Source organism: Narcine bancroftii, chromosome 2 (assembly GCF_036971445.1).
Source record: "Narcine bancroftii isolate sNarBan1 chromosome 2, sNarBan1.hap1, whole genome shotgun sequence".
Classification (NCBI taxonomy): domain Eukaryota; kingdom Metazoa; phylum Chordata; class Chondrichthyes; order Torpediniformes; family Narcinidae; genus Narcine; species Narcine bancroftii.
In genome coordinates this window covers 159692086-159711558 of record NC_091470.1, presented here as the reverse complement: position 1 = coordinate 159711558, position 19473 = coordinate 159692086, and the positions used below count along the sequence as shown (strand labels likewise).

Here is a 19473-nt window from a genome sequence, read left to right as displayed (position 1 = left end):
GCTGTTCATTCAGAAACCTTGTGTAGGTGTAGTGGTGAGCGCTGTAATTAATCTTTTCTGACCTGGATGGTTCTATTTCCGTAATCGTCCAGAATGTTGTTGCTGGAGGTGAATCACAATAGATCTCACGGCACAACTGGAGATTAAAAAGGTTTTATATTGCTTTCTTTGCCAACATGATATAGCCAAGTGCAGCAGTTTGTAAATTAGTAAAGCATATTGCTGAAAAATTGGAGCATATAACACACTAATTTATGAACCACTAGATTACATTTCAATTAAAATTCAATGAAGATGAAAGATTGAGATCCCTGGGGTTTGCACAAAATTTGCAGTTCTCTTTCCACCCTAATGAAGGAAGAAGACTGGACGCCTGCGGCAGTATTTAACAGGGTGTTTTGCCCTATGAATGCCAGTTCCCAGATTTTTATCCATGCGCAGGTAACCATACAGAAGCAGTCCTCCTCATTCTCATGATGCACTTGAGATCTGCTGAAGCTTTACTTAAAGGGGTCCACCAGGTCTAGTAGTCAACCTTGGGCATACCCTCTCATGATGAGGGTACTTTAAAAAATATATTGCGTGATTTTAGATTTAAAGTTAAATTCTCCTAACCTTGTAGTTTTAAATTGCAGTGATTAAGAAGTAGCCTCCCGGGTCATTCAGATAAATGTTCTGGACTCCCTGCTAGAACTAGTTTACTGAAGTCCAGTTCGGCTGATGAATGCCTTCCACTGCCACCATAAACAAAAAAAAACACTGGTATCCAGAATTCAAGCAACTGCCAAAAAGAACCGCCAAAAACATCTGATGAGCAGAAATCAGCTGATATTTTAATTAGACATTGTAAGAGTAAGTCTCAAGCAACCAGAAAATACATTTATCCAGCATCTACCAATCTCCATAGGTGCTGAGTACCAGGGATTTTGCTCTATGTGACTTCCCAAAGGCAATGTTGCATCGCAGCTCTGGGGTTAAGGGTATCTCCTCAACAAGTGGAGAGGAGTGAGGGTGGAAAGATCCGGTTGATTGGTCCGTTGGAAAAAAAATATGAGCAGACTAGGACCAAATGAGAAAGGTAATATTCCACAACCCGAGACTTGTTGCAGGATAAATAAGATCAGAAAATTAAAAACGTGGCTCAAAGATTGGAGCAACGATGGATGAGAAGTATACAAGATTGGGGCATAAATAGGGTTGTCAGCCAACACCTTACTCCCAGAGCGATATTAGCAAATACCAGAGGTTATTTGTTTAAGGGAGTGGTGGAAAGATGTCAAAAGTATGTTTTATTTACATATAGAAGGGTAGGTGCCTGGATGGCATTGCTGGGGGGTGGTGATGGAGGCTGGTACAATAGGGACATTGAAAAGACTCCTAGATAAGCACGAGTGTTTTGTAGGGAAGGATTTGATTGCTGTGAAGTAAGTTTACATGTGTCGGCACAATATTGTGTGCTGAAAGCCCTGTACTGTGCTCGAATGTTCCATTGTAAGGAAGGATTTCAATTTATGAGGCACTGGTACCATTACAGGTCGAGGACATTTTGACATCCACAATTTGGCGCTGGACATTTTGCTGCCCACAGTTTGGCGCTGGACATTTTGGCGCCAACAGTCACTGCAGAGAGAGGGGAGTGCATTCACAGTGTTGCTGTCAATACCTACATTGCCCACCAAGACCTAGAGTCTTGCGTACTGCGGGGAGATGGGAGTGCGGAGACATTATTCCATTATATTTAATTGAAATTGTCATAAATTAATAATTTCATATTTGTTATATTTAATTAAAAATATAATAAATGCCACATCCATCGCCAAATGCGAGCACCAAGATCTCCGGCACCAAGCTGCGGATGCCAAAATGTCCAATTCCATACCAGTACTGAGCAAATTGGAAGTTGTTCAGTTGAAACAGGCCTCACTTGATTTGGGCTGCCCCATACCTAATCAATATCTGACAGTGGTCGGATGGGTTGCGGCAAGGAGTATTTTAAGAACTGGTAAATGAGAAAGATCCGAGCAGCGGTGCAGGAAAATGCGCGACGATAACCAAGGTCTGTCGGGAGGGGACAGAGAATGAAGACATTCAGCCAATTGGAGTCAGAGCAGGGGATATGGCACAAAGACAAAACGGAAGGCTCTTTATCTGAATGCAAATAGCAATCAGAACAAGGCAGGAGGATGAGTCTCACCAAATAGAAATAAATAGGTCTCGTCTGAGAAACATACATAGTTGCAAAGTAGGTAAGGTTAGGAATGAAATATTCTCGGATACTTCATCTTTAAAAGAGATGGGCAAAATGGAGAAAGAGAACCCTGATGTGAAAGAATGAGATAAAGGCAGTAAAGTGAAAGGAATTTTTAGCTCTGAAAAATCACTTTTGGATGAAGCTAAGAATAAAGAGTAGAAACCAGTGAAGGATGTTGCATGGAATCCGAAATAGTAAACCAACAATGCAAGGGTATGTGATAAATCAGATCATTAAAGGTAATGCAATAATGAAGAGGGATTTTAATCAAGCTTGCAGTGATAGTCTGATGGATGGATGAATTTGTGAACGATTTTCCTGATGATATGTTGAGGAACAGGCCATTGTGTTACAAGAAAGGATTACTACGCAATCTGATATTGGAGGGCAACTGCTGTTATGAATGAGATCTGGAGTAAAGTATTCCTGGAACCATGTGTCCCTGCCTCAAAGTAAGGAGTCGGGATTTGAGGACTGAGATGAGAAGAAACCTTGTTACCCAGGAGGAGGTGAATCTTTGGAATCGAGTATCCCAGAGAACTGTGGCTGAGTTCATTCAGTAGGGTTTTAGACCTTGAAGAAGGCACAGTTAAAGGGATAGTGGAAGAGGCTGAGTGAATAGTGAAGGTGCTGAGTGATGTGGTCTTGTTCCTACTCCTCACGTTCTCAGTCACCTCACTCCTGAGTGAATCCTACTCTTCCCCTTGCCCGTATTGGCCCTCAACCCTTTTATCAAGCAATTGGCTTTAATCATTCTCCCCATCATTGATCTCTGACCCTTCTCCCACCTGCATCTCTTGCCTGCTCTCCTCCACAGCCTGACGTACTCAGGGTTCCCTTAACTTGTAGAGCATGTGATGGATGCCCCCTTTGATTGTACAAGGCCTTCCCTGAGTTTCCAAGCCCATGAAAGGATGGCTGATCTGCCATGAACAATGTGACTGGCTACTTGCCTTAAAATATCCAGGCAATTGAGTTTATAGCTACATCTTGAAGATATTTTTCCAGTGGAAACGAGCTTCGTGCCGCTTTACGAATAGAAGGGGAAGTCACTCAATCATGATGGAAGTCCAGCCATCTGACCTTCCTGTCGTTACCACAAACATTCTGTATATGCAGGCGTAGAAGATGACACTTGTTTAAGACAACCCCCAGAATTACCACTTACAATGTGGGCTTTGAGCTATACTCACTGTATAAGACTTCCCCAAGTCTGGCATTTACTACTGGCCAGTGGAGTGATGCTGTCACAATATTGTAAAAGCACAGTAAAGATTTAAATTTTATGAGCATTTTTTAAAGTAAACCACCACTGGCTCCTTAAACAGGTCGTTTAAAACCTGAGCAGAGCTGACAGCAGTCGGATTTTAGACTTGGCATATAAAATGACCCCTGGTTTTGTGTTGACATTTTTAAGTTTGTCTCGTCATAAACGCTAGCCACTGTCCAACCTTCCTCACAAGTTGCCCTCAAGAATAAATTAAAATGCGAAGGGTCAATCAAAATTAAATGAAAGACAAACAAACTTTAGACATGGAAAATCTGAGATTAAAAACAAAACGTCTGGAAACAATTAGCAAACGGGTGCTCTCTCTACTCCAACAATAACTCTCCTGCCTGATCTGCAGTGCATTTCCGGTGAAAATGAAATCCTGCTGTCAATTGGTAAACATTTGAGTCTCATTCCTCCCTGCGTTTAGGAGTGGGATTTCTCACACATCACAGAGCAAAATAACTTTTCTGTTCAAATATCCAGTTGCAGGACCATGTGAAATCCGACCTCGCGATGGTTGCAGCACAATGCAAAGGTCACCGGCACGAGGAGGTCATTCAGCGGCAGCGTGAAGCAATGGCTGAGCTACGAGCCAGAATAAAGACTCTGGAGCAAGGTTGCTCTCCCAGTAAGGGTTTGTCAGTTCCTTCACTCACCAGTCGCGAGCGAGCAGAAATATCACCAAGGTTTGCAGCTGGAACAACCCTGGAGGTAGCCACTCATTCCCCACACTCCTGTTCTCCCAGCTTCTCCTGAATCACTCATGGTCCAACTGGTCACAGGTCAGCCCATTCCCAGATCTCTGTCCCCAGGATACCCCTTCCACCAGGAACATCTAAAAGTAGCAACAATTTCATTGACTCACTTCCCAAGAGCAAAGTCTTCCGTAATTGCCTTCTCAAGCGTCGAGCGCCCAACCCTTCTGGTGAAAATATTGTTGGATCAGGATTTCCAGGGATTAAATCCACGGATGAAAAAATGGCATTACATTGTCAAGTCAGTATTCTGTGAGACTTAGAGAGAAACCTGTGGGAGGGCAGGTGGGGGGTGGGTGATAGTGTGTACATGCTCCTGGTGACCCGGTCCTTGGCAGTGGAGGTAGATAGCAATTTATTGTTCACCCAAATTCAGTGCCACAACGAATAGATTATCCCACAGCTTTTTACAGCTAATAAAGAACTTACGGAAGAATGTCTTGTTATTATGAACCATCTAGCACATTCAGCTCAAGTTGTCCTTATGAGAAAGTTGCATTTGCCTACACTTGGCTCATTTCACTCTAACTCTTTCCCATCAAGGTACCTGTCCAAAAGTCTTTTAAACATCATAATTACACCTGCCTCCGCTCTCTCTGGCATCTTGTTCCACGTACCTTCTGTGTGAACATTTACCCCTCTTTAAACCATTCCCCCTCACTTTCAGCCTATCCCCTCTTGCTTTAGAGTCTCCTACCCTCGGGGACCATTCATTGTATCTATGCCCATCATGTCTTTCTTTACCTCCAGCTTCGTAACTCAAGCACTCATCCCAGTAACACCCTTGTAAATTTTTTCTTTATCCCTTGCAGCTTACGGACACCCTTCTAAAAGCTTGGCAAGCAGAATTTACCCATAAAGGTATCCCGGCCTAGTTGGCGAAGTGGTTAGCGTATTGCTGTTACAGCGCCAGCGATCGGGACCGGGGTTAGAAACTCTGTAAGGAGTTTGTACATTCTCCCCGTGTCTGTCCAGTTTCATCTGGGTGCAACGGTTTCCTCCCACTGTTCAAAATGTACAGGGGGTTGAAGGTTAATTGGGAAGCACGGGCTTGTGGGCGGAAAGGCCTATTACCGTGCTGTATATCTAAAAACAAAACTGTACACACTTCAAACACAACGATGTTAATGCATGATGTTAATCCACATTGCACTGCAGCAGGCACCAGTTTCAGTGATCTTATTCTAAAGAATAAATTGGCCTCTCCTATCCAAGACCAATGATCTCTCTGCAAGATATCATCTAGGCATAAATGAGTCATCTCTTGGAACCCCAGTTGGACTCGATGTCTCATGAGAGAGGGAATTTGGGAGGGGGTGGGAGGCAATTGCATAGAAAAACCTTGACACTGTCTAATTCTTCCACCTGAGTCTGTTGGGTGACTGTGGAGCATTGAACTTACAATGGAAGGTATGGTTAGCGCACCGCGATTACAGCGCCAGCGACCTGGGTTCAAATCCACCGCTGTCTGAAAGGAGTTTGCACGTTCTCCCCATGCCTGGTGGGTTTCCTCCAGGTGCTCCGGTTTCCTTTCACCTTTCAAAACATAGGTTAATTCAGGTATTTGGGCAGCATGGGCTCGTGGGCCTGTTACCGTGCTGTATCCCTAAATTTAAAATTTACCTGCACTGCCCCTTCCACCATCACTTTGGGAGCGAAAGGGAAAAGATGAGCATTGGCCAATCTCCCTCCAGCCACACCTCCGGAGGCACAGATCTCTGAAGGAGCTCAAGCCTGCTGGCTCATCACCAACCCTTTCAAACAAGTTCCTGACACCTGGCTCTGTTCATTGTTTCTCTGAGCACCCCACCCCCCGCCTCCACGGATGATTTACTCAGGGTTTTGGAACCAGTCAGCACTGCCTTTTGTAGAAATAAACAGGCATCATTCATCGTCAGCCCGGTCAACATTAATGTCGGTTCCTTACCTCATCTGACAGTTGCTGCTTTGATTGCAACCTCTTGGAGAAATCTGCTGCTCCCAAAGGTTCCTGGTAATGACGACTATTCTCATCTAAAGCCAGTTGCTGGTCTATAGTTCTATAAAGTAGAGACACAAAATATGATAGATGCTGGATCCTGCAGCAAATAACAATGACTGGACGTCTCTCCAAAATATTGAAATCAAAGCTACGTTATCCCTCCCTTTCATTCTCTAACTTGTGCATTCTCTGCTAGTTTGTCTTTATACATTGTCATGTTACCTTGTGTCTTCACCACCCCTGCCTAGCTCTCTTACGATCGCTTGATCTCACCCTATGGTCTCTCTCTCCCTCTCTGCCCATGCTCTTCCTGTCTGCTCCTCGTTCTCCCTCCAAGGCCACTTCTGTTGCATTATGAGCTTCATTTGTCTGCCCAGAAGATTAACCCTTTGGACTACCTTTCCAGTGACTACCCTCAACCGCATGTACTCCGTGTCCCTGTTTTCCAGGCCTGGATTTATACCCAACCATCAGCGGGTGTGTACTGATTTTGAACTTTCAAACTGTAGTTTAGCCATGGACCCAGTCCAGAGAATACATTATGAAGGGTTAAAAAATGGCTGGAGTCCAAAGGGTTAAGAGAAGCCCATTGGAACATTGTAGCCCAGAAACCGGCCCTTCTAGTCTGTGCCAAATTATTTTTCAGCCTTTTCCCACTGACCTGCGTTCAGTGCATAGGCCTCCTTACTCGTCTCGTCCATGTACCTGTCCAGATTCTTCTTAAATGTTAAACTTGAACCCGCACTGTCTGTAAGGAGTTTGTACGTTTTCTCCGGGACTCCAGTTTGTTCCCACCCTTCAAAAACTTACCGGGGTGTAGGTTAATGAGGTGTAAATTGGGCAGCATGGACTCATATGGCCGAATTGGCCTGTTACAGTGCTACGTGTCTAAACTTTTTTTAAAATTCAGCTGGCTGCTTGTTCCATACTCCCACCACTCTCTGTGTGAAAGAAGTTCCCCCTCAACATTTTCCCTTTCACCCTCAACCTATGTTCTCTGATTTATATCTCACTTACCCTCTGTGGAAAAAGCCTGCCTACATTTACTCTGGGTATACCCCTCATAATTTTAAATACCTCCATCTACTCTCCTCTCATCGAAGGTTCACACTTTTCAAGGGAGAAACCGGAGGGTGGGGTGGGGGGGGGGATGTAGTGATATGTTTTCTCCTTGTATATTATCCCCAACCTGTGTGCTGTGGTATGTATGACGGTGGTTTGCCCACTAGCGACTCATCTATGTCTCTCCCCTTATGACCTGGCCATAAAGGTTTACCTCCCTCCACCCCCCCCCCCTTCTGGGCATTCCTGTAGCTGGATCCAGGCCAGCCAAAGTCTTGTGTTTATTAAAGCCTATCATTCCCCACTCTCGACCGTGGTTATTGATAGAGCCTATCGGGGAGGGTTGCTTCAACTCTTCATCTGGAGTTCAGTTTCATTGCAAGAGTTGAAGAGGGATGAGGGGGACAGAGGAATGAAGAAGGGTTCCAACACTGAAACGTTGACTGACTTTTTCCTCTCTGTGGATGCTACCCGAACTGCTGAGTCCCTCCAGTTTCTCGTCGTTTGCGGTAACGTGGCTGTTGTAGTTTTGTTTTAGATTTCTTACACTAATATCTTCCATCTGTGCCACTGGCAGGAACCACTCAGGAAGAGGCCTTGCAACACTTGACGGTTCTGAAGAAGCAACTGGCGGACTTGCAGATCCAGCGGATGCTCAGCAATAATGAAACCCCTGGTCGCTCCGCGCAAAGTCACGATGAAGCTGAAATGGTAATGGTTGCAAACGTTTGCCATTGATTGATTGCTGCCGAGTTCTCTGATGCACTAGGCTCTGTATTCAAGAAACCCCATTAACTTCATATCATGAGTACAGCAATTTACTTAAGTGGTAGATTTTTCTTGCAAACTGCAACTTTTGCAGAGCTGCAAAAGGGAATTTCCAACCAAAGTTTGGGTTACAACCAGTTCCAGCGTTGCACAAAACAAAAATCAGACTCTGCTTCAGATAATATTGCAATTAAGTCTTGTTCTAAATCTGAAACAGCATCCCGATTTTCTGTCGTATAACACCGATTACATCATCCCTTCAGATTTCACTTCATTTAAATGAAATCTGAAATCATTAATTTTCTTATCCCCAGTGCCGGTTATTGGTCCTTTCTCTGTTGACTGTGCTGATGAGAGCAATTGCCTCTCCCTGCCTCCTGCAGCCAAGGTGCTATTGATCATGTGCCACGAGACAGCAGGCAATTCAGTCATGGCAAGCAGCGCAACAAAGCACATCTTATCCCCATCTGATGTCTGCCTCCGTCATGGGTAGTGGGAGTCCAGGCAGGTTTTGTTTCCAGGGCTCGTTGTGTGGCAGTGACCCACTTGGCACAGTGTTCACTCCGTTGCGATGGCGGAGATCCACGACATTGCGCTTCCTTGTAAAACCTCCCAGGGCAGCATGGTTAGCACAATGCGATTGCAGCACCAGTGACCTGGGTTTGAATCCGGAACTGCCTGTAAGGAGTTGTACGTTTTTTCTCCCCGTTTTTGCATGGGATTTATCCAGGTGCTCAGGTTTCCTCCCACCCTCCAAAACACATGGGATTTGTAGGTTAATTAGGGTATTTGGGTGGCATGGACCCATGCTGTATATCTAAAATTTTATTAAATTATACCCGTTAGTGTGGTACTGTCAATTGCGCACATGGACAGGTCACAGCATCAGAGGTTAGCACAACGTTGTTACAGCGGCAGTGACCTGTTCTGTCTGTAAGGAATTTGTACATTCTCCCCGTGTCTGCGTAGGTTTTCGCCAGGGGCTCCGGTTTCCTCCCACCGGGGGTTGTAGGTCAATTAGATGTAATTTGGTGAGCCTGTGTCTAAACTTAAAAACTTCTGATTTACTGGAAGGGATTAAAGGAAAGGGAGATGAGTTTAACATAGTGTGTAGTTCTAAGCAGATCCTCAGTCAGCATTGTGCATAATGCACACTTCTGCACGTATTCCATGGAACCACTATTCCTGATAACAAATACCTATGTCATACTGTTCAATACATAATAGTTCCCTGTGCAACAGTGGTGTCTACATAGAGACACACAGGAAGGAATCAGGAAACACAAATACCCTGCTGGAGGTACATTACAGATCGAGCAGCATCTCAATGGAACAAAAAGAATGACAAAGCGTTCCACCCTGAAATGTTGGCACTTTGTCTCCCACATGATGCTGCTCGACCTGCTGAGATCCTCCAGCAGATTATTATTGCTCAATATATAACTTTCCTGTACACCAGTGGCTCTCAACCATTTTCTTTCCACTCACATCCCACTTTAAGTATTCCCCATGCCATAGGTGCTCTGTGATTACCAAGGGATTGCTTAAGGTAGTATGTGGGTGGAAAGAAAAAGTTTGAAAACCACTGTTTTAATCGTACCTCATTGACTTGTTATGTGCACGGTTTCATCACTCCAAAGGAAATGGGCCAAGGATAATTTTTCTCCAGCAAAATATTTCAGAAACTGTTGGGTCTGGAGCAGTGATCCTCAACCTTCCCTTCCCACTCACATCCCACCTTAAGCCATCCTTTGTTAATCACAGAGCACCTATGGCATAGGGATGGCTTAAAGTGGGATGTGAGTGGAAAGAAAAAGGTTGAGAATATGTAATATTCATGCACTATTTCTTTACAAACCTACCTATCACCAAATTGAACTTCTCTTGTGTAACATTGCTCACTATAATGCTCCCTCTGTGCATTGTAGATAACACTCTCCCTGCATCCCCACAAGGAATGCCTCAAACACATTGTATAATCAAGTACATTGATGGTATTTAATGGTGCCATGTATAAAATAGTTATCAGATATTCTACCAGATAGTTGTCTCTGCACATTAGTCATCTCTTGTGAAATGTTTTGGAACATCTCTGAAAAGTCTTTCTTTCCAAATAAAGCCCAGAGTTTTGTCTGATGGCTCCTCTCCCATTTTCCCCACACCTTTTTACAACAGGCTATCTCCCTCCTTACATTTTCTGCTTGCCAATGTTGAATGTGGTTGGATTTTCTGCACACTTCCCACCTTTCATAGTAATCACTGCAGGACCACAAGGGGGCATGACGTCCAAGTTGATGCCACAGTTGTTCGGGAATTGAGCTTCGGCAATGTGAAATGTTCGGATAGCTGATATAGAACCATAGAATGTTGCAGCACAGATTTTACTCTGCTGCCATTCGACCCTTCTAATCTGTGCCAACCATCATTTCGCTAATCTCACTGATCTGCTCCCATTCCATAGCCATCCAAACCTCTCCCATTTATTCTTAAAATACAAGAGCAAGCCCGCATTCACCACATCAGATGGCAGCTCATTCCACACTGCCACCACTCTCTGAGTGAAGAACTTTCCCCTAATCTTCCCCCTAAACCTTTCCCCTTTCAACTTAAAACTATTTATCTCCCCCAATTTGTGGGAAAAGCCTACTCGCATCCACTCTGTCTAGACCTTTCACAATTTTGTAAACCTCTATCAAATCTCCCCTCATTCTTCTACGATCCGAGGAATAAAGTCGTAACTTGTTTAATCTTTCCCTGTAACTCAATTCCTGAAGACCCGGCAACATCCTGGTAAATCTTCTCTGCGCTCTTTCAATCTTGCTGCTATCCTGTAGTTAGGTGACTAAGAACTGCACAAAATATTCCAAATTTGGCCTCACCAATGTATTAATTTAAAAGAGTGCTATTCACTTTGGAAGGATGTAATAAATAGCAGGCAAATAAAAGCACAGCAAAAATATAAAGTTGGCTTAACACTGGATTAATCAGAACTAGTAGATAGACTGTAAGAGGGATTAAAAAAATAAAGGGATTGCACAAATGTCAAAGTTAATAAATTTGACAGGTACTTATTTCTCCACTAATTGAGTCAATTCCTAGTTAGTTAGCTATCTACCTGATATCCTGAGGATAATGCGATTGCCTGGATTTAAATTTGCAGTGTAAATATCCTGGGGGATATTTAGTTTGCATTTCATCCACTGCTTCCTGTCAAGAACAGTACAGAGTAACAGGGTTTGCAGAATGAATGGCTGACCCTTTATTTTGGGACTGTGCCATTGGTTCATAAACAACCCAGCTTCAGGAAGGGACAACCCTTGGGAATTTTTATGGAAGGGTAAATTTCTGAGAGTAGCTTTGAATAAGTTATCCTGGAAATATGCATTAGGGGGATTATGCTTACCACATTTTCAAAATTATTATGAGGCAGCTCAATTTAAATTTATTAGTTTATTAATGGACTTGGAACGGCCCCCTAGTTGGGCTAAAATTGAGATGGCAAATATTTCTGAATTTGAAACACATCAATTTTTGTTTCGGTGGAATTTAAATTTATTACAACAATATAATGTGCCTATACTAAACATTTAATGAAGTTATGGATGAGGAAAAATAGAATGATAGGTTCTAAGGGTAAATTACTGACTTTAACACCGTTATATAATAACCAACTTATTCCTTTTTCAGTGTATAATCAATGCTTATTACATTGGAAATCTAAAGGTATAAAAAATTTGGGGGGATTGTTTTAAAGAAGGTCAATTTTTATCTTTTAATCAAATGAGGGAAGATTTTGGTATTAATGAGAATTCTTTACTTGTTTATTATCAACTTTGATCTCTAGTAAAACAAATATTTGGTAGAAACATGATTTTAACTGATTTGACTAAATTTGAATCTTTTCTTGTGACTGCACCAAAGGGATACATTTCATTAATGTACCAAATATTACAGGGAAGTATGGAAAAAAAGGGATGGGATAGATCTAAGATTAAATGGGAAAAGGATATTAATTTTATTTTTTCTGAGGATGATTGGTTAGATATTTGTCATGATAGTGTTACTGGATTGATAAATGTTCGTTATGCAATGATTAATTACAAATTTTTTTACATCTATTGTATTTAACACCTGAAAAGTTAAAAAAAATATGGTTTTAGTGAATCAGATTCTTGTTTTAGATGCGGTAATTCGGTTGGAATTTTTTCATGCTGTTTGGTTATGTGTACATATACAATCTTTTTGGAACATTTGTATAAGATTAAAATACTTTTAGATCCGACAATATTTTTGTTGGGTAAGTTGAAGCCTTTGAAAGATTTGGGATTAACTAGATTTCAGATTTTTGTATATTTAGCTTTATCTGTAGCGAAAAAATGTAAAGAAAGTGCATGGAAAAATGCTAATGTGATTGATATTAATAGATGGTATAATGAGATGAAAACTTGTTTGGTAATGGAAAAAATTACATATGTTTTACATGATAATTATTCTTTTTTTCTTAATAAGTGGTCTTTATATTTAGAATATTTACATTTAGATTTATCTTGATTAGATTTTAGTAAATATATTTTGGTTTTCTTTTTTCTTTCTTTGGCTCTCCTAAAGAGAGCTGGCTGAGAAGGGGGAGGGGGGGGGAAATTTTTTTTATCGTTCATAATATGTATTTTTCTTATTGGATGTAATAACTTTGATGAACGAATAAATAAAGTTATTTAAAAAAAGGAAGGGATAACCCTTCAGTTAGCCAGTCGAGCTCCACAAGAATTTTCCACATCGCAGTGAGCATTGCGGGTGTATTTGGGCGGTGCGGGCTGGTGAATCAGAATTTTATTGTCACAAGCACATGATGAAATTTGTTGCTTTGCAGCAGCAAGATTGTACAAATAACTGCTATAAAACTACATATAAAAATAAATAAATTAGTGCAAAAAAAAAGAAGAGAAAGCGAGGAAGTGTCTGCGGTTCATTGTCCATTCAGGAATCTGATGGCAGAGAGGAAGAAGCTGTCCTTGTACTGCTGGTTGTTCGTCCTCAGGCTCCTGTACCTCCTTCCCAATGGTAGCAGTGAAGAGGGCAGGGCCTGGGTGGTAAGAGCCCTCGAGGATAAAGGCTACTTTCTTGAAACACCACCTCTTGTAGTTGGCCATGTTCAGAACTCTGCAGTTTTTTTTTTACAGCCCTGCGCATTGGAAGTAGTCAGAACGCTCTCCACGATACACCTGTGAAAATTTGAAAGAGTCTTTGGTGATGTACCAAGTCTCGTCAAACTCCTAAGTATCGTCACTGCTGAACTTTCTTCGTGATTGCAGATCCTCCGAAATATTGACAACCCCAAGGGCCTGTTTACTGTATCTCTAAAAGAAAATGCGATCGTTTCTAATAAGATTCCTCTGAGATGTGATTGCGGGTAAAATGTTGGAAAGGTGTTGGCACAGCAAGATGCCACGAGCAGCAACAAACACAAAGTGTTGATGTTCACTACACCCATCAAGTCAGTACTTCCACTCTGGGCTCCAGTCTCCAGTGCAAAGGCTGCTGTTTCCGAGACAAATTTGCCTCCCCCGAGCCGCGGGCCATCAAATGGTAGCATGGTTAGCGTAATGCGATTACAGCTCCAGCGACCCAGGTTCAAATCTGGCATTGTCTATAAAGAGTGTATATGATTTCCCCATGATCACGTGGGTTCCCTTCAAAGTAACATAAATGTACAGGTTTAGTAGGGTAATTAATCACATGGGTGTATTTGGACAGTACAGGCTCATGGGCCAGAAAGACCTGTACCATGCTGTATCTCTAAATTTTATTTTTTTTAAATGCACAGCTTATTTGTGGAGAAGTTCAATCCAACTAAACTGTATTTCGGTCACCCTTCTTCACTGATAATGACAAAGGGGAAGACCATTCAACCCATCAGTTCCATGTTAGGTCTCAGTGTATTCCCATTAGTCCCAATCTCTTTATTTCCCTGTAATTTATATTTCCTCAGGCATGCCCATCAGCTTCCCTTGAACTTTTTTTTGCCTTTAACCTATATAGAGGTTTGAGAGAGAATTAATCCACCTTCAGATGTGAGAGGAAACCTGCACTCTTCACACAGGCAGCCCACGTGGTCAGGATCGAACCCAGGGTGCTGGAGCCAACTGCTCCACCTTGAATGAGATTTCAGTGTAGATACGTGTGAGATATGATGCCCCTTTTGGATAAAGCATTGTGGGCGAGTTGGACTGAATCCAAGATTCTGTTTATTGTCATGTGCACAAAAATCTTTGCTTGCCCTGCAAAGGCAAAGAGTCACCAACTAAACCCAGCACTATTGTTAATAGCATTATCGCATTATCCTCAGGATATCAGCCAGTTGTCCAGCGGTGAGCTCGAAGTATCCTCAACCCTGAGATCTGCCCCCCCCCCCACCACCCCAAAGCACTAGGGAGCCTCAAGGCTGCTCCAAATTATTGTCCATCATGAGGCAGTCCCGGTTTCCCATTGCCACATCACTCTGGGTCCCCTGCCCAGGTACTGAATCACGTTCAACATCTTTTCTCCCCTGTACTGAACCTTTTCACTCCCCTGAGCTGTCTCCCAAATAGCCAATCCATCCCTTTCCCCCAACCAGCACTCCCCCACCAAAAATCGTCAACTCCTGATCTCTCAGAAATGCCCGTCACATATCCATCGGCTCTTCACCCACCAAACTACCTGCTCTATTCTATTTACCACCAAATTGAAATGAAATCTGCAGAAACATCACCATTGCTATTCCGACATAACATGACAGCAATATCGATCTATTACCCACAAGAATGATTGGTTAATCCACCTGTCATCTGAGATCAGATTGGTGGTATGTCACAACTTCGAATACTACCTTGAATAAAATAATCCTTGATTAAGGCCTCATCGCATTGGCACAACCTGCACAACTGAGGCATTCCTTATCAGTGCAGGAATTCTGTGACAGGGTTACTGCCTCAATTAGACCTTCTTGGCACAGAAGCTGGGCCCCACAACTTGGATGAGCCAGTCAGGCTGACTGACGACGTGCTCCCATACAACAGAAAGCGTGCGGTTCTCTGTAAAGCTCATACTTCTTCTCTCCATTGTAGAAGCAAAGAAGTGACTCTTTTGACACTTGTCAAGGATCCATTGAACGGTCTGCATTGTTGGAGATGTCTGATGCCCTGGACCTTAGCGAGAGGACGGTACGTTGATGTTTATATTATACTGCTTCTATTATTATTATCATCTGACTGTGCATACTCAATGAAACAGTGTTTCTCCAGACCACAGTACATACAGAATACAGAGCTCATAATAATCACATATATACATAAAGATTTAAATTAAAATAAATACATATAAATATTTTGGGATGATTTACTTAGTTCATTAATCTCGCAGCCTGCGGGACGAAGTTTTTTCCCAGCTTGGCAGGTCCTGATTTTGACGCTCCTGTACCTCCTTCCTTTCTACAGATGAAGTTCCTTTTATTGCATTCTGCGGTTCGGTGAATAGTACATTAATTTGGTTCTGAGCCACATGCGCACTCACGCACACAGTGTGTGGTCATCTGCTACCTTTGTGCCACTCCATGACACAACAATGCATCTTCTAATTGTATTGGCAGGAGATAGAACAAAGAACTTAACGCCACAGTACAAGCCCTTAGGCGCACGGTGTTGTGCTAACCTATATAGCAAAGGAAGCTGAAACTCTGCCTGCCTCATAACTCTCTATTTTTCTTTATGTGCCTAAGAGCCTCTTAAATGCCCTAATGTTCCAGCCTCCACCACCACCCCTGGCAAGGCATTCCAGGCACCCACAACTCGATGTGTTTAAAAAAAAATTGCCCTTGATAGCTCCCCCTTCACTTTGTATAAATGTTTGCTACTCCCACCCTGGGGAAAAAAGTGCTGACTGGCAACCTTATGTATGCCTTTCATAAGTCTATTAAGTCTCCTCTCATCCTTCTTCGCTCCAAAGACAAAAGTCCCAGCTCTGTTAACCTTGCCTCATAAGACATATTTTCCAATCTGGTCGACATCCCGGTGAATCTCCTCTGCGCCCTCTCCATAGCTTCCACATCCTTCCTGTAGTGAGGTGACCAGAACTGAACACTAGGGGTCATTAGGGGGCTATAGACTGCACTGGTGATACCATCAGAGGGGGCGACACCAAATTACCATCAATAAAATTTTTGTGCAGTGTTTCAGCAGAAATGTATTATTTTTTATAAAATTATCCCTGTAGTTAGTTCTAACAACAAAAGCATTTTTCGTAAGCCCAGCTTACATGTATCAATATACCGACAAGGCTAAAACTTGATGCTAATTTACTTTATGAACCTTCTCACGTGCTCCGGTCAGAGCCACCATTATGACCCAATTACAATGATGCTTTGAATCACGTGGTTTTATCTGCACGTGCTACAAGCAAGCGCTGTTGTTTTCGTTGCTGCTTTTGACAAATTTTCTGTGTTTTTGCTACAATATTGTGGTCATTCGTATTTGTGAACCTACATCAATAACTTTTTTTGCGAAAGAAATAGTAATTAAAGGAAAAGGAGAGCAATCACAAAAGGGCTTCCGCTCACTTATTAATAATGATGTAACTAATAACTTTGTAATTCAACGTAGAAAGATTTTACAAAATACTTGTTGTTAGTATTCATATAATATAGGATATATTACATTTAAGCTATTTACAACTATATTTATCTCATATTATTCCATTATTTTACAACTATATATGGGGGGGGTTGGGGAGTGATACCATGAGTCACTGCACTGGGTGACACAAACACTTGTGCCGCCACTGCAATATTCTAATGTGTGGTCTCACCAGAGATTTATAGAGCTGCAACATTACCTCACGACTGCTCAATTAATGAGGCCCAGCATCCCATTACATTTACTGCCAAAGGCATCAGGCCAGAAAGGCAAACTTAACATTTGGCCCCTCAGGGTCCATTGGTGACCATACCTGCATTTCCTACAGTAATTCTATGTGTAGCGTGGATCCAGAATTCCTGCCAATGTCCTCAAAGTAGGGTGGCTCCCAACCTTTGGAGACAGTTCTATGGCAATGATATTGTCAGTGAGTATCTCAGGAAAGAAAAAGATGTGGATCCCTCATTATTTTAAAGCCAATATCTTTTTCAGCAAGCTCCATAAACATTAATGTGGTAAAGACCAAATCTGGGTTTTTTTTTAATGATACTGATGAGGAATAAGTGTTGGTTTAAATGTGAATTTACACCATGGTAACAGGCCCTTCCGGCCCACGAGCCCGTGCCACCCAAATACACCCAATTAACCTACAGCCCCCTGTAATAGCATCACGCTAACCGGGGATAACTCCTGTTTCCATTTGAAATGCTGCAGCGAGATCTTTTGCAGGAGGAAAAAATACCACGGGCAATTCAGGACAGTGGAGAGTCAGTCTGGAGTTTGATGCGTTAGCAGCTGGTGTTTAGATTGGCCCACAAGCGCTCACTGAACCACAGCTGATATTTTCTACTGTTTGTTCTTACAAGAAAGATGGAAATGACATTAAGAATTTTTTTAAATTCAAAATAACTTTAGTGCGTCATGGATATTCGTGGAGGATCTATTCCTGTACATACTGTCTCTTTCAGCAAATTATAATCTCCACCACCCTCACGCTTCATTCCAGACTCTCTCCTGACGATTACAATGTGGGGAAAAGATTCCTGTCATTCCTGAGTGTTTCACAAGGACAATCAAAGACAAGTGTAGATTATCCATCTCAAGTCACTCATCTCCACAGTTCACTCTGGGCCTGTGGCTTTCCATGATCCCAGCCTTGCGTGAATTCTTTGGAGTGTGTAAGTGCATGGTTTTTAGAATTGTGCAGGCCCATCCTTTCCTCTTCAGTGATGACGTGTACTCATAGGGTCAAGAACTTTTACAGCAATAACTTGGAAGTCTTGACTCCCCTCTACATATAGCACGACGGACTGCGGAAATGAACAGCTGTATACCTATAGGGGGAAAAAAAATCACATATAACTTAAAGAACAAATATGACACTTTTGTAAAGGTCTGGCAGCCACACCTGGACCACATAGGGACCCAGATACAGTAATAAAAAGGAAAAAAATAAGGGTATAAAAGTAACTATTATATAAATATATATATAAAAATGTAGTTTCCCCAATTGTACTCTATATACTTAAAATATATGTAAGCTGTGACAGTGAATGGATCTTTATGTATGGAAGAGAGGGAGGGACTGTTTTGTTTTTGTTTGTTGTATTTGTGAGAAAAAGTTTAATATGTTGTATAATTTTTGAAAAAAATTTCCAAAAAAAAAATTTTTTTACAGCATGTCATCAGGCCATTCAGCCCAACTTGTCCATGCCAACCAAGCTGGTCCCATCAGCCTGATTTGGTCCCATGTCCCTCTGAATCTTTTCTACCCATGTACCTGTCCAAATGTCTTTTAAACATTATCTCACCTCCACCACTTCTTCTGGATGCGCGTTTCAAATCATTCCCTCTTCCCTTTCCCACCTGCAGTACCTTGATCTAGTGAGGGGTCTTTCAGGCCTCCTCGACGTGAAGGAGCTGTCGGGGTCCCTCTTGTTGAAGCACATTCCACAAGATGAGAGGCAGAAGTTGGAAAAAGCCCGGGAGAGGGATGGGGAGCTGATGACTGGTCGCATTGTTCAGCTGAAGAGTAGGCTGGAGAGAAAAGACGAGCTGCTGGGAAATTATGAGAAAGATCTGAAACGGCTCAGGTAGGTGATAAACTCGACAGTGGGGAGATCGGTCAACTCGATGTCAGTAAGACGATGGTTTTACTGAGCACCTTCACTCTGTCTGCATCAGTGTCAGGGATCTCCCAGTGGCCAACCCTGCTCCCATGCTGACATGTCTGTCCGTGGCCTCATGTACCACCAAACCAATTGGAGGAGCAACAACAAATTTTCCATCTCGGCTCCCTCCAGCAGGATGGAATTAAGGTCAACTTCTCCGGTTTCTGCTGTCTCCTTCTCTCCAGTTCTCCACCCATTTCCCTCTCCAATCACAGAGCCATCCCCCCCCCTCCCCATGTTCACTGGTGTGCGCTCCCTCCCTTATCCACCTATTACCTGAAGAACTGTGCTCCTCCCTCTGCCCTTCACTCCACTCCCCCCCCCCCCCACTATCATTTTGTTCGGGCACCTGCCTACATTTTGCTCACACCTTGATGAAGGGCTCAAACCTGAAAGAAATGTTGGTTTATGTCTCTTTATCTTTGCCTCGTAAAGTACACTGTTTGACCTGCTGAATTTCCCAAGAATTGGTGGACTGCTAAATAGATAGTCAAGCTCAACAATTTCCTCCTTAACTGTGTGAATTACTTTGCTGTGGCTTGA

At 42.6% G+C, this 19473-nt stretch overlaps 1 protein-coding gene across 4 annotated transcripts in view; it reads left to right on the top strand.

The window, feature by feature from the left end:
• Positions 1 to 19473, top strand: part of LOC138754542 (forkhead-associated domain-containing protein 1-like) — a 157838-nt gene that overhangs the window by 112409 nt on the left and 25956 nt on the right. For all 4 annotated transcript variants that reach the window (XM_069918944.1, XM_069918945.1, XM_069918942.1 and 1 more), the window contains 4 exons: positions 4008 to 4152; positions 7900 to 8033; positions 15197 to 15292; positions 18632 to 18852. In XM_069918944.1, coding sequence (XP_069775045.1) covers positions 4008 to 4152; positions 7900 to 8033; positions 15197 to 15292; positions 18632 to 18852 — 596 coding nt within the window. The remainder of the gene's footprint in view (positions 1 to 4007; positions 4153 to 7899; positions 8034 to 15196; positions 15293 to 18631; positions 18853 to 19473) is intronic.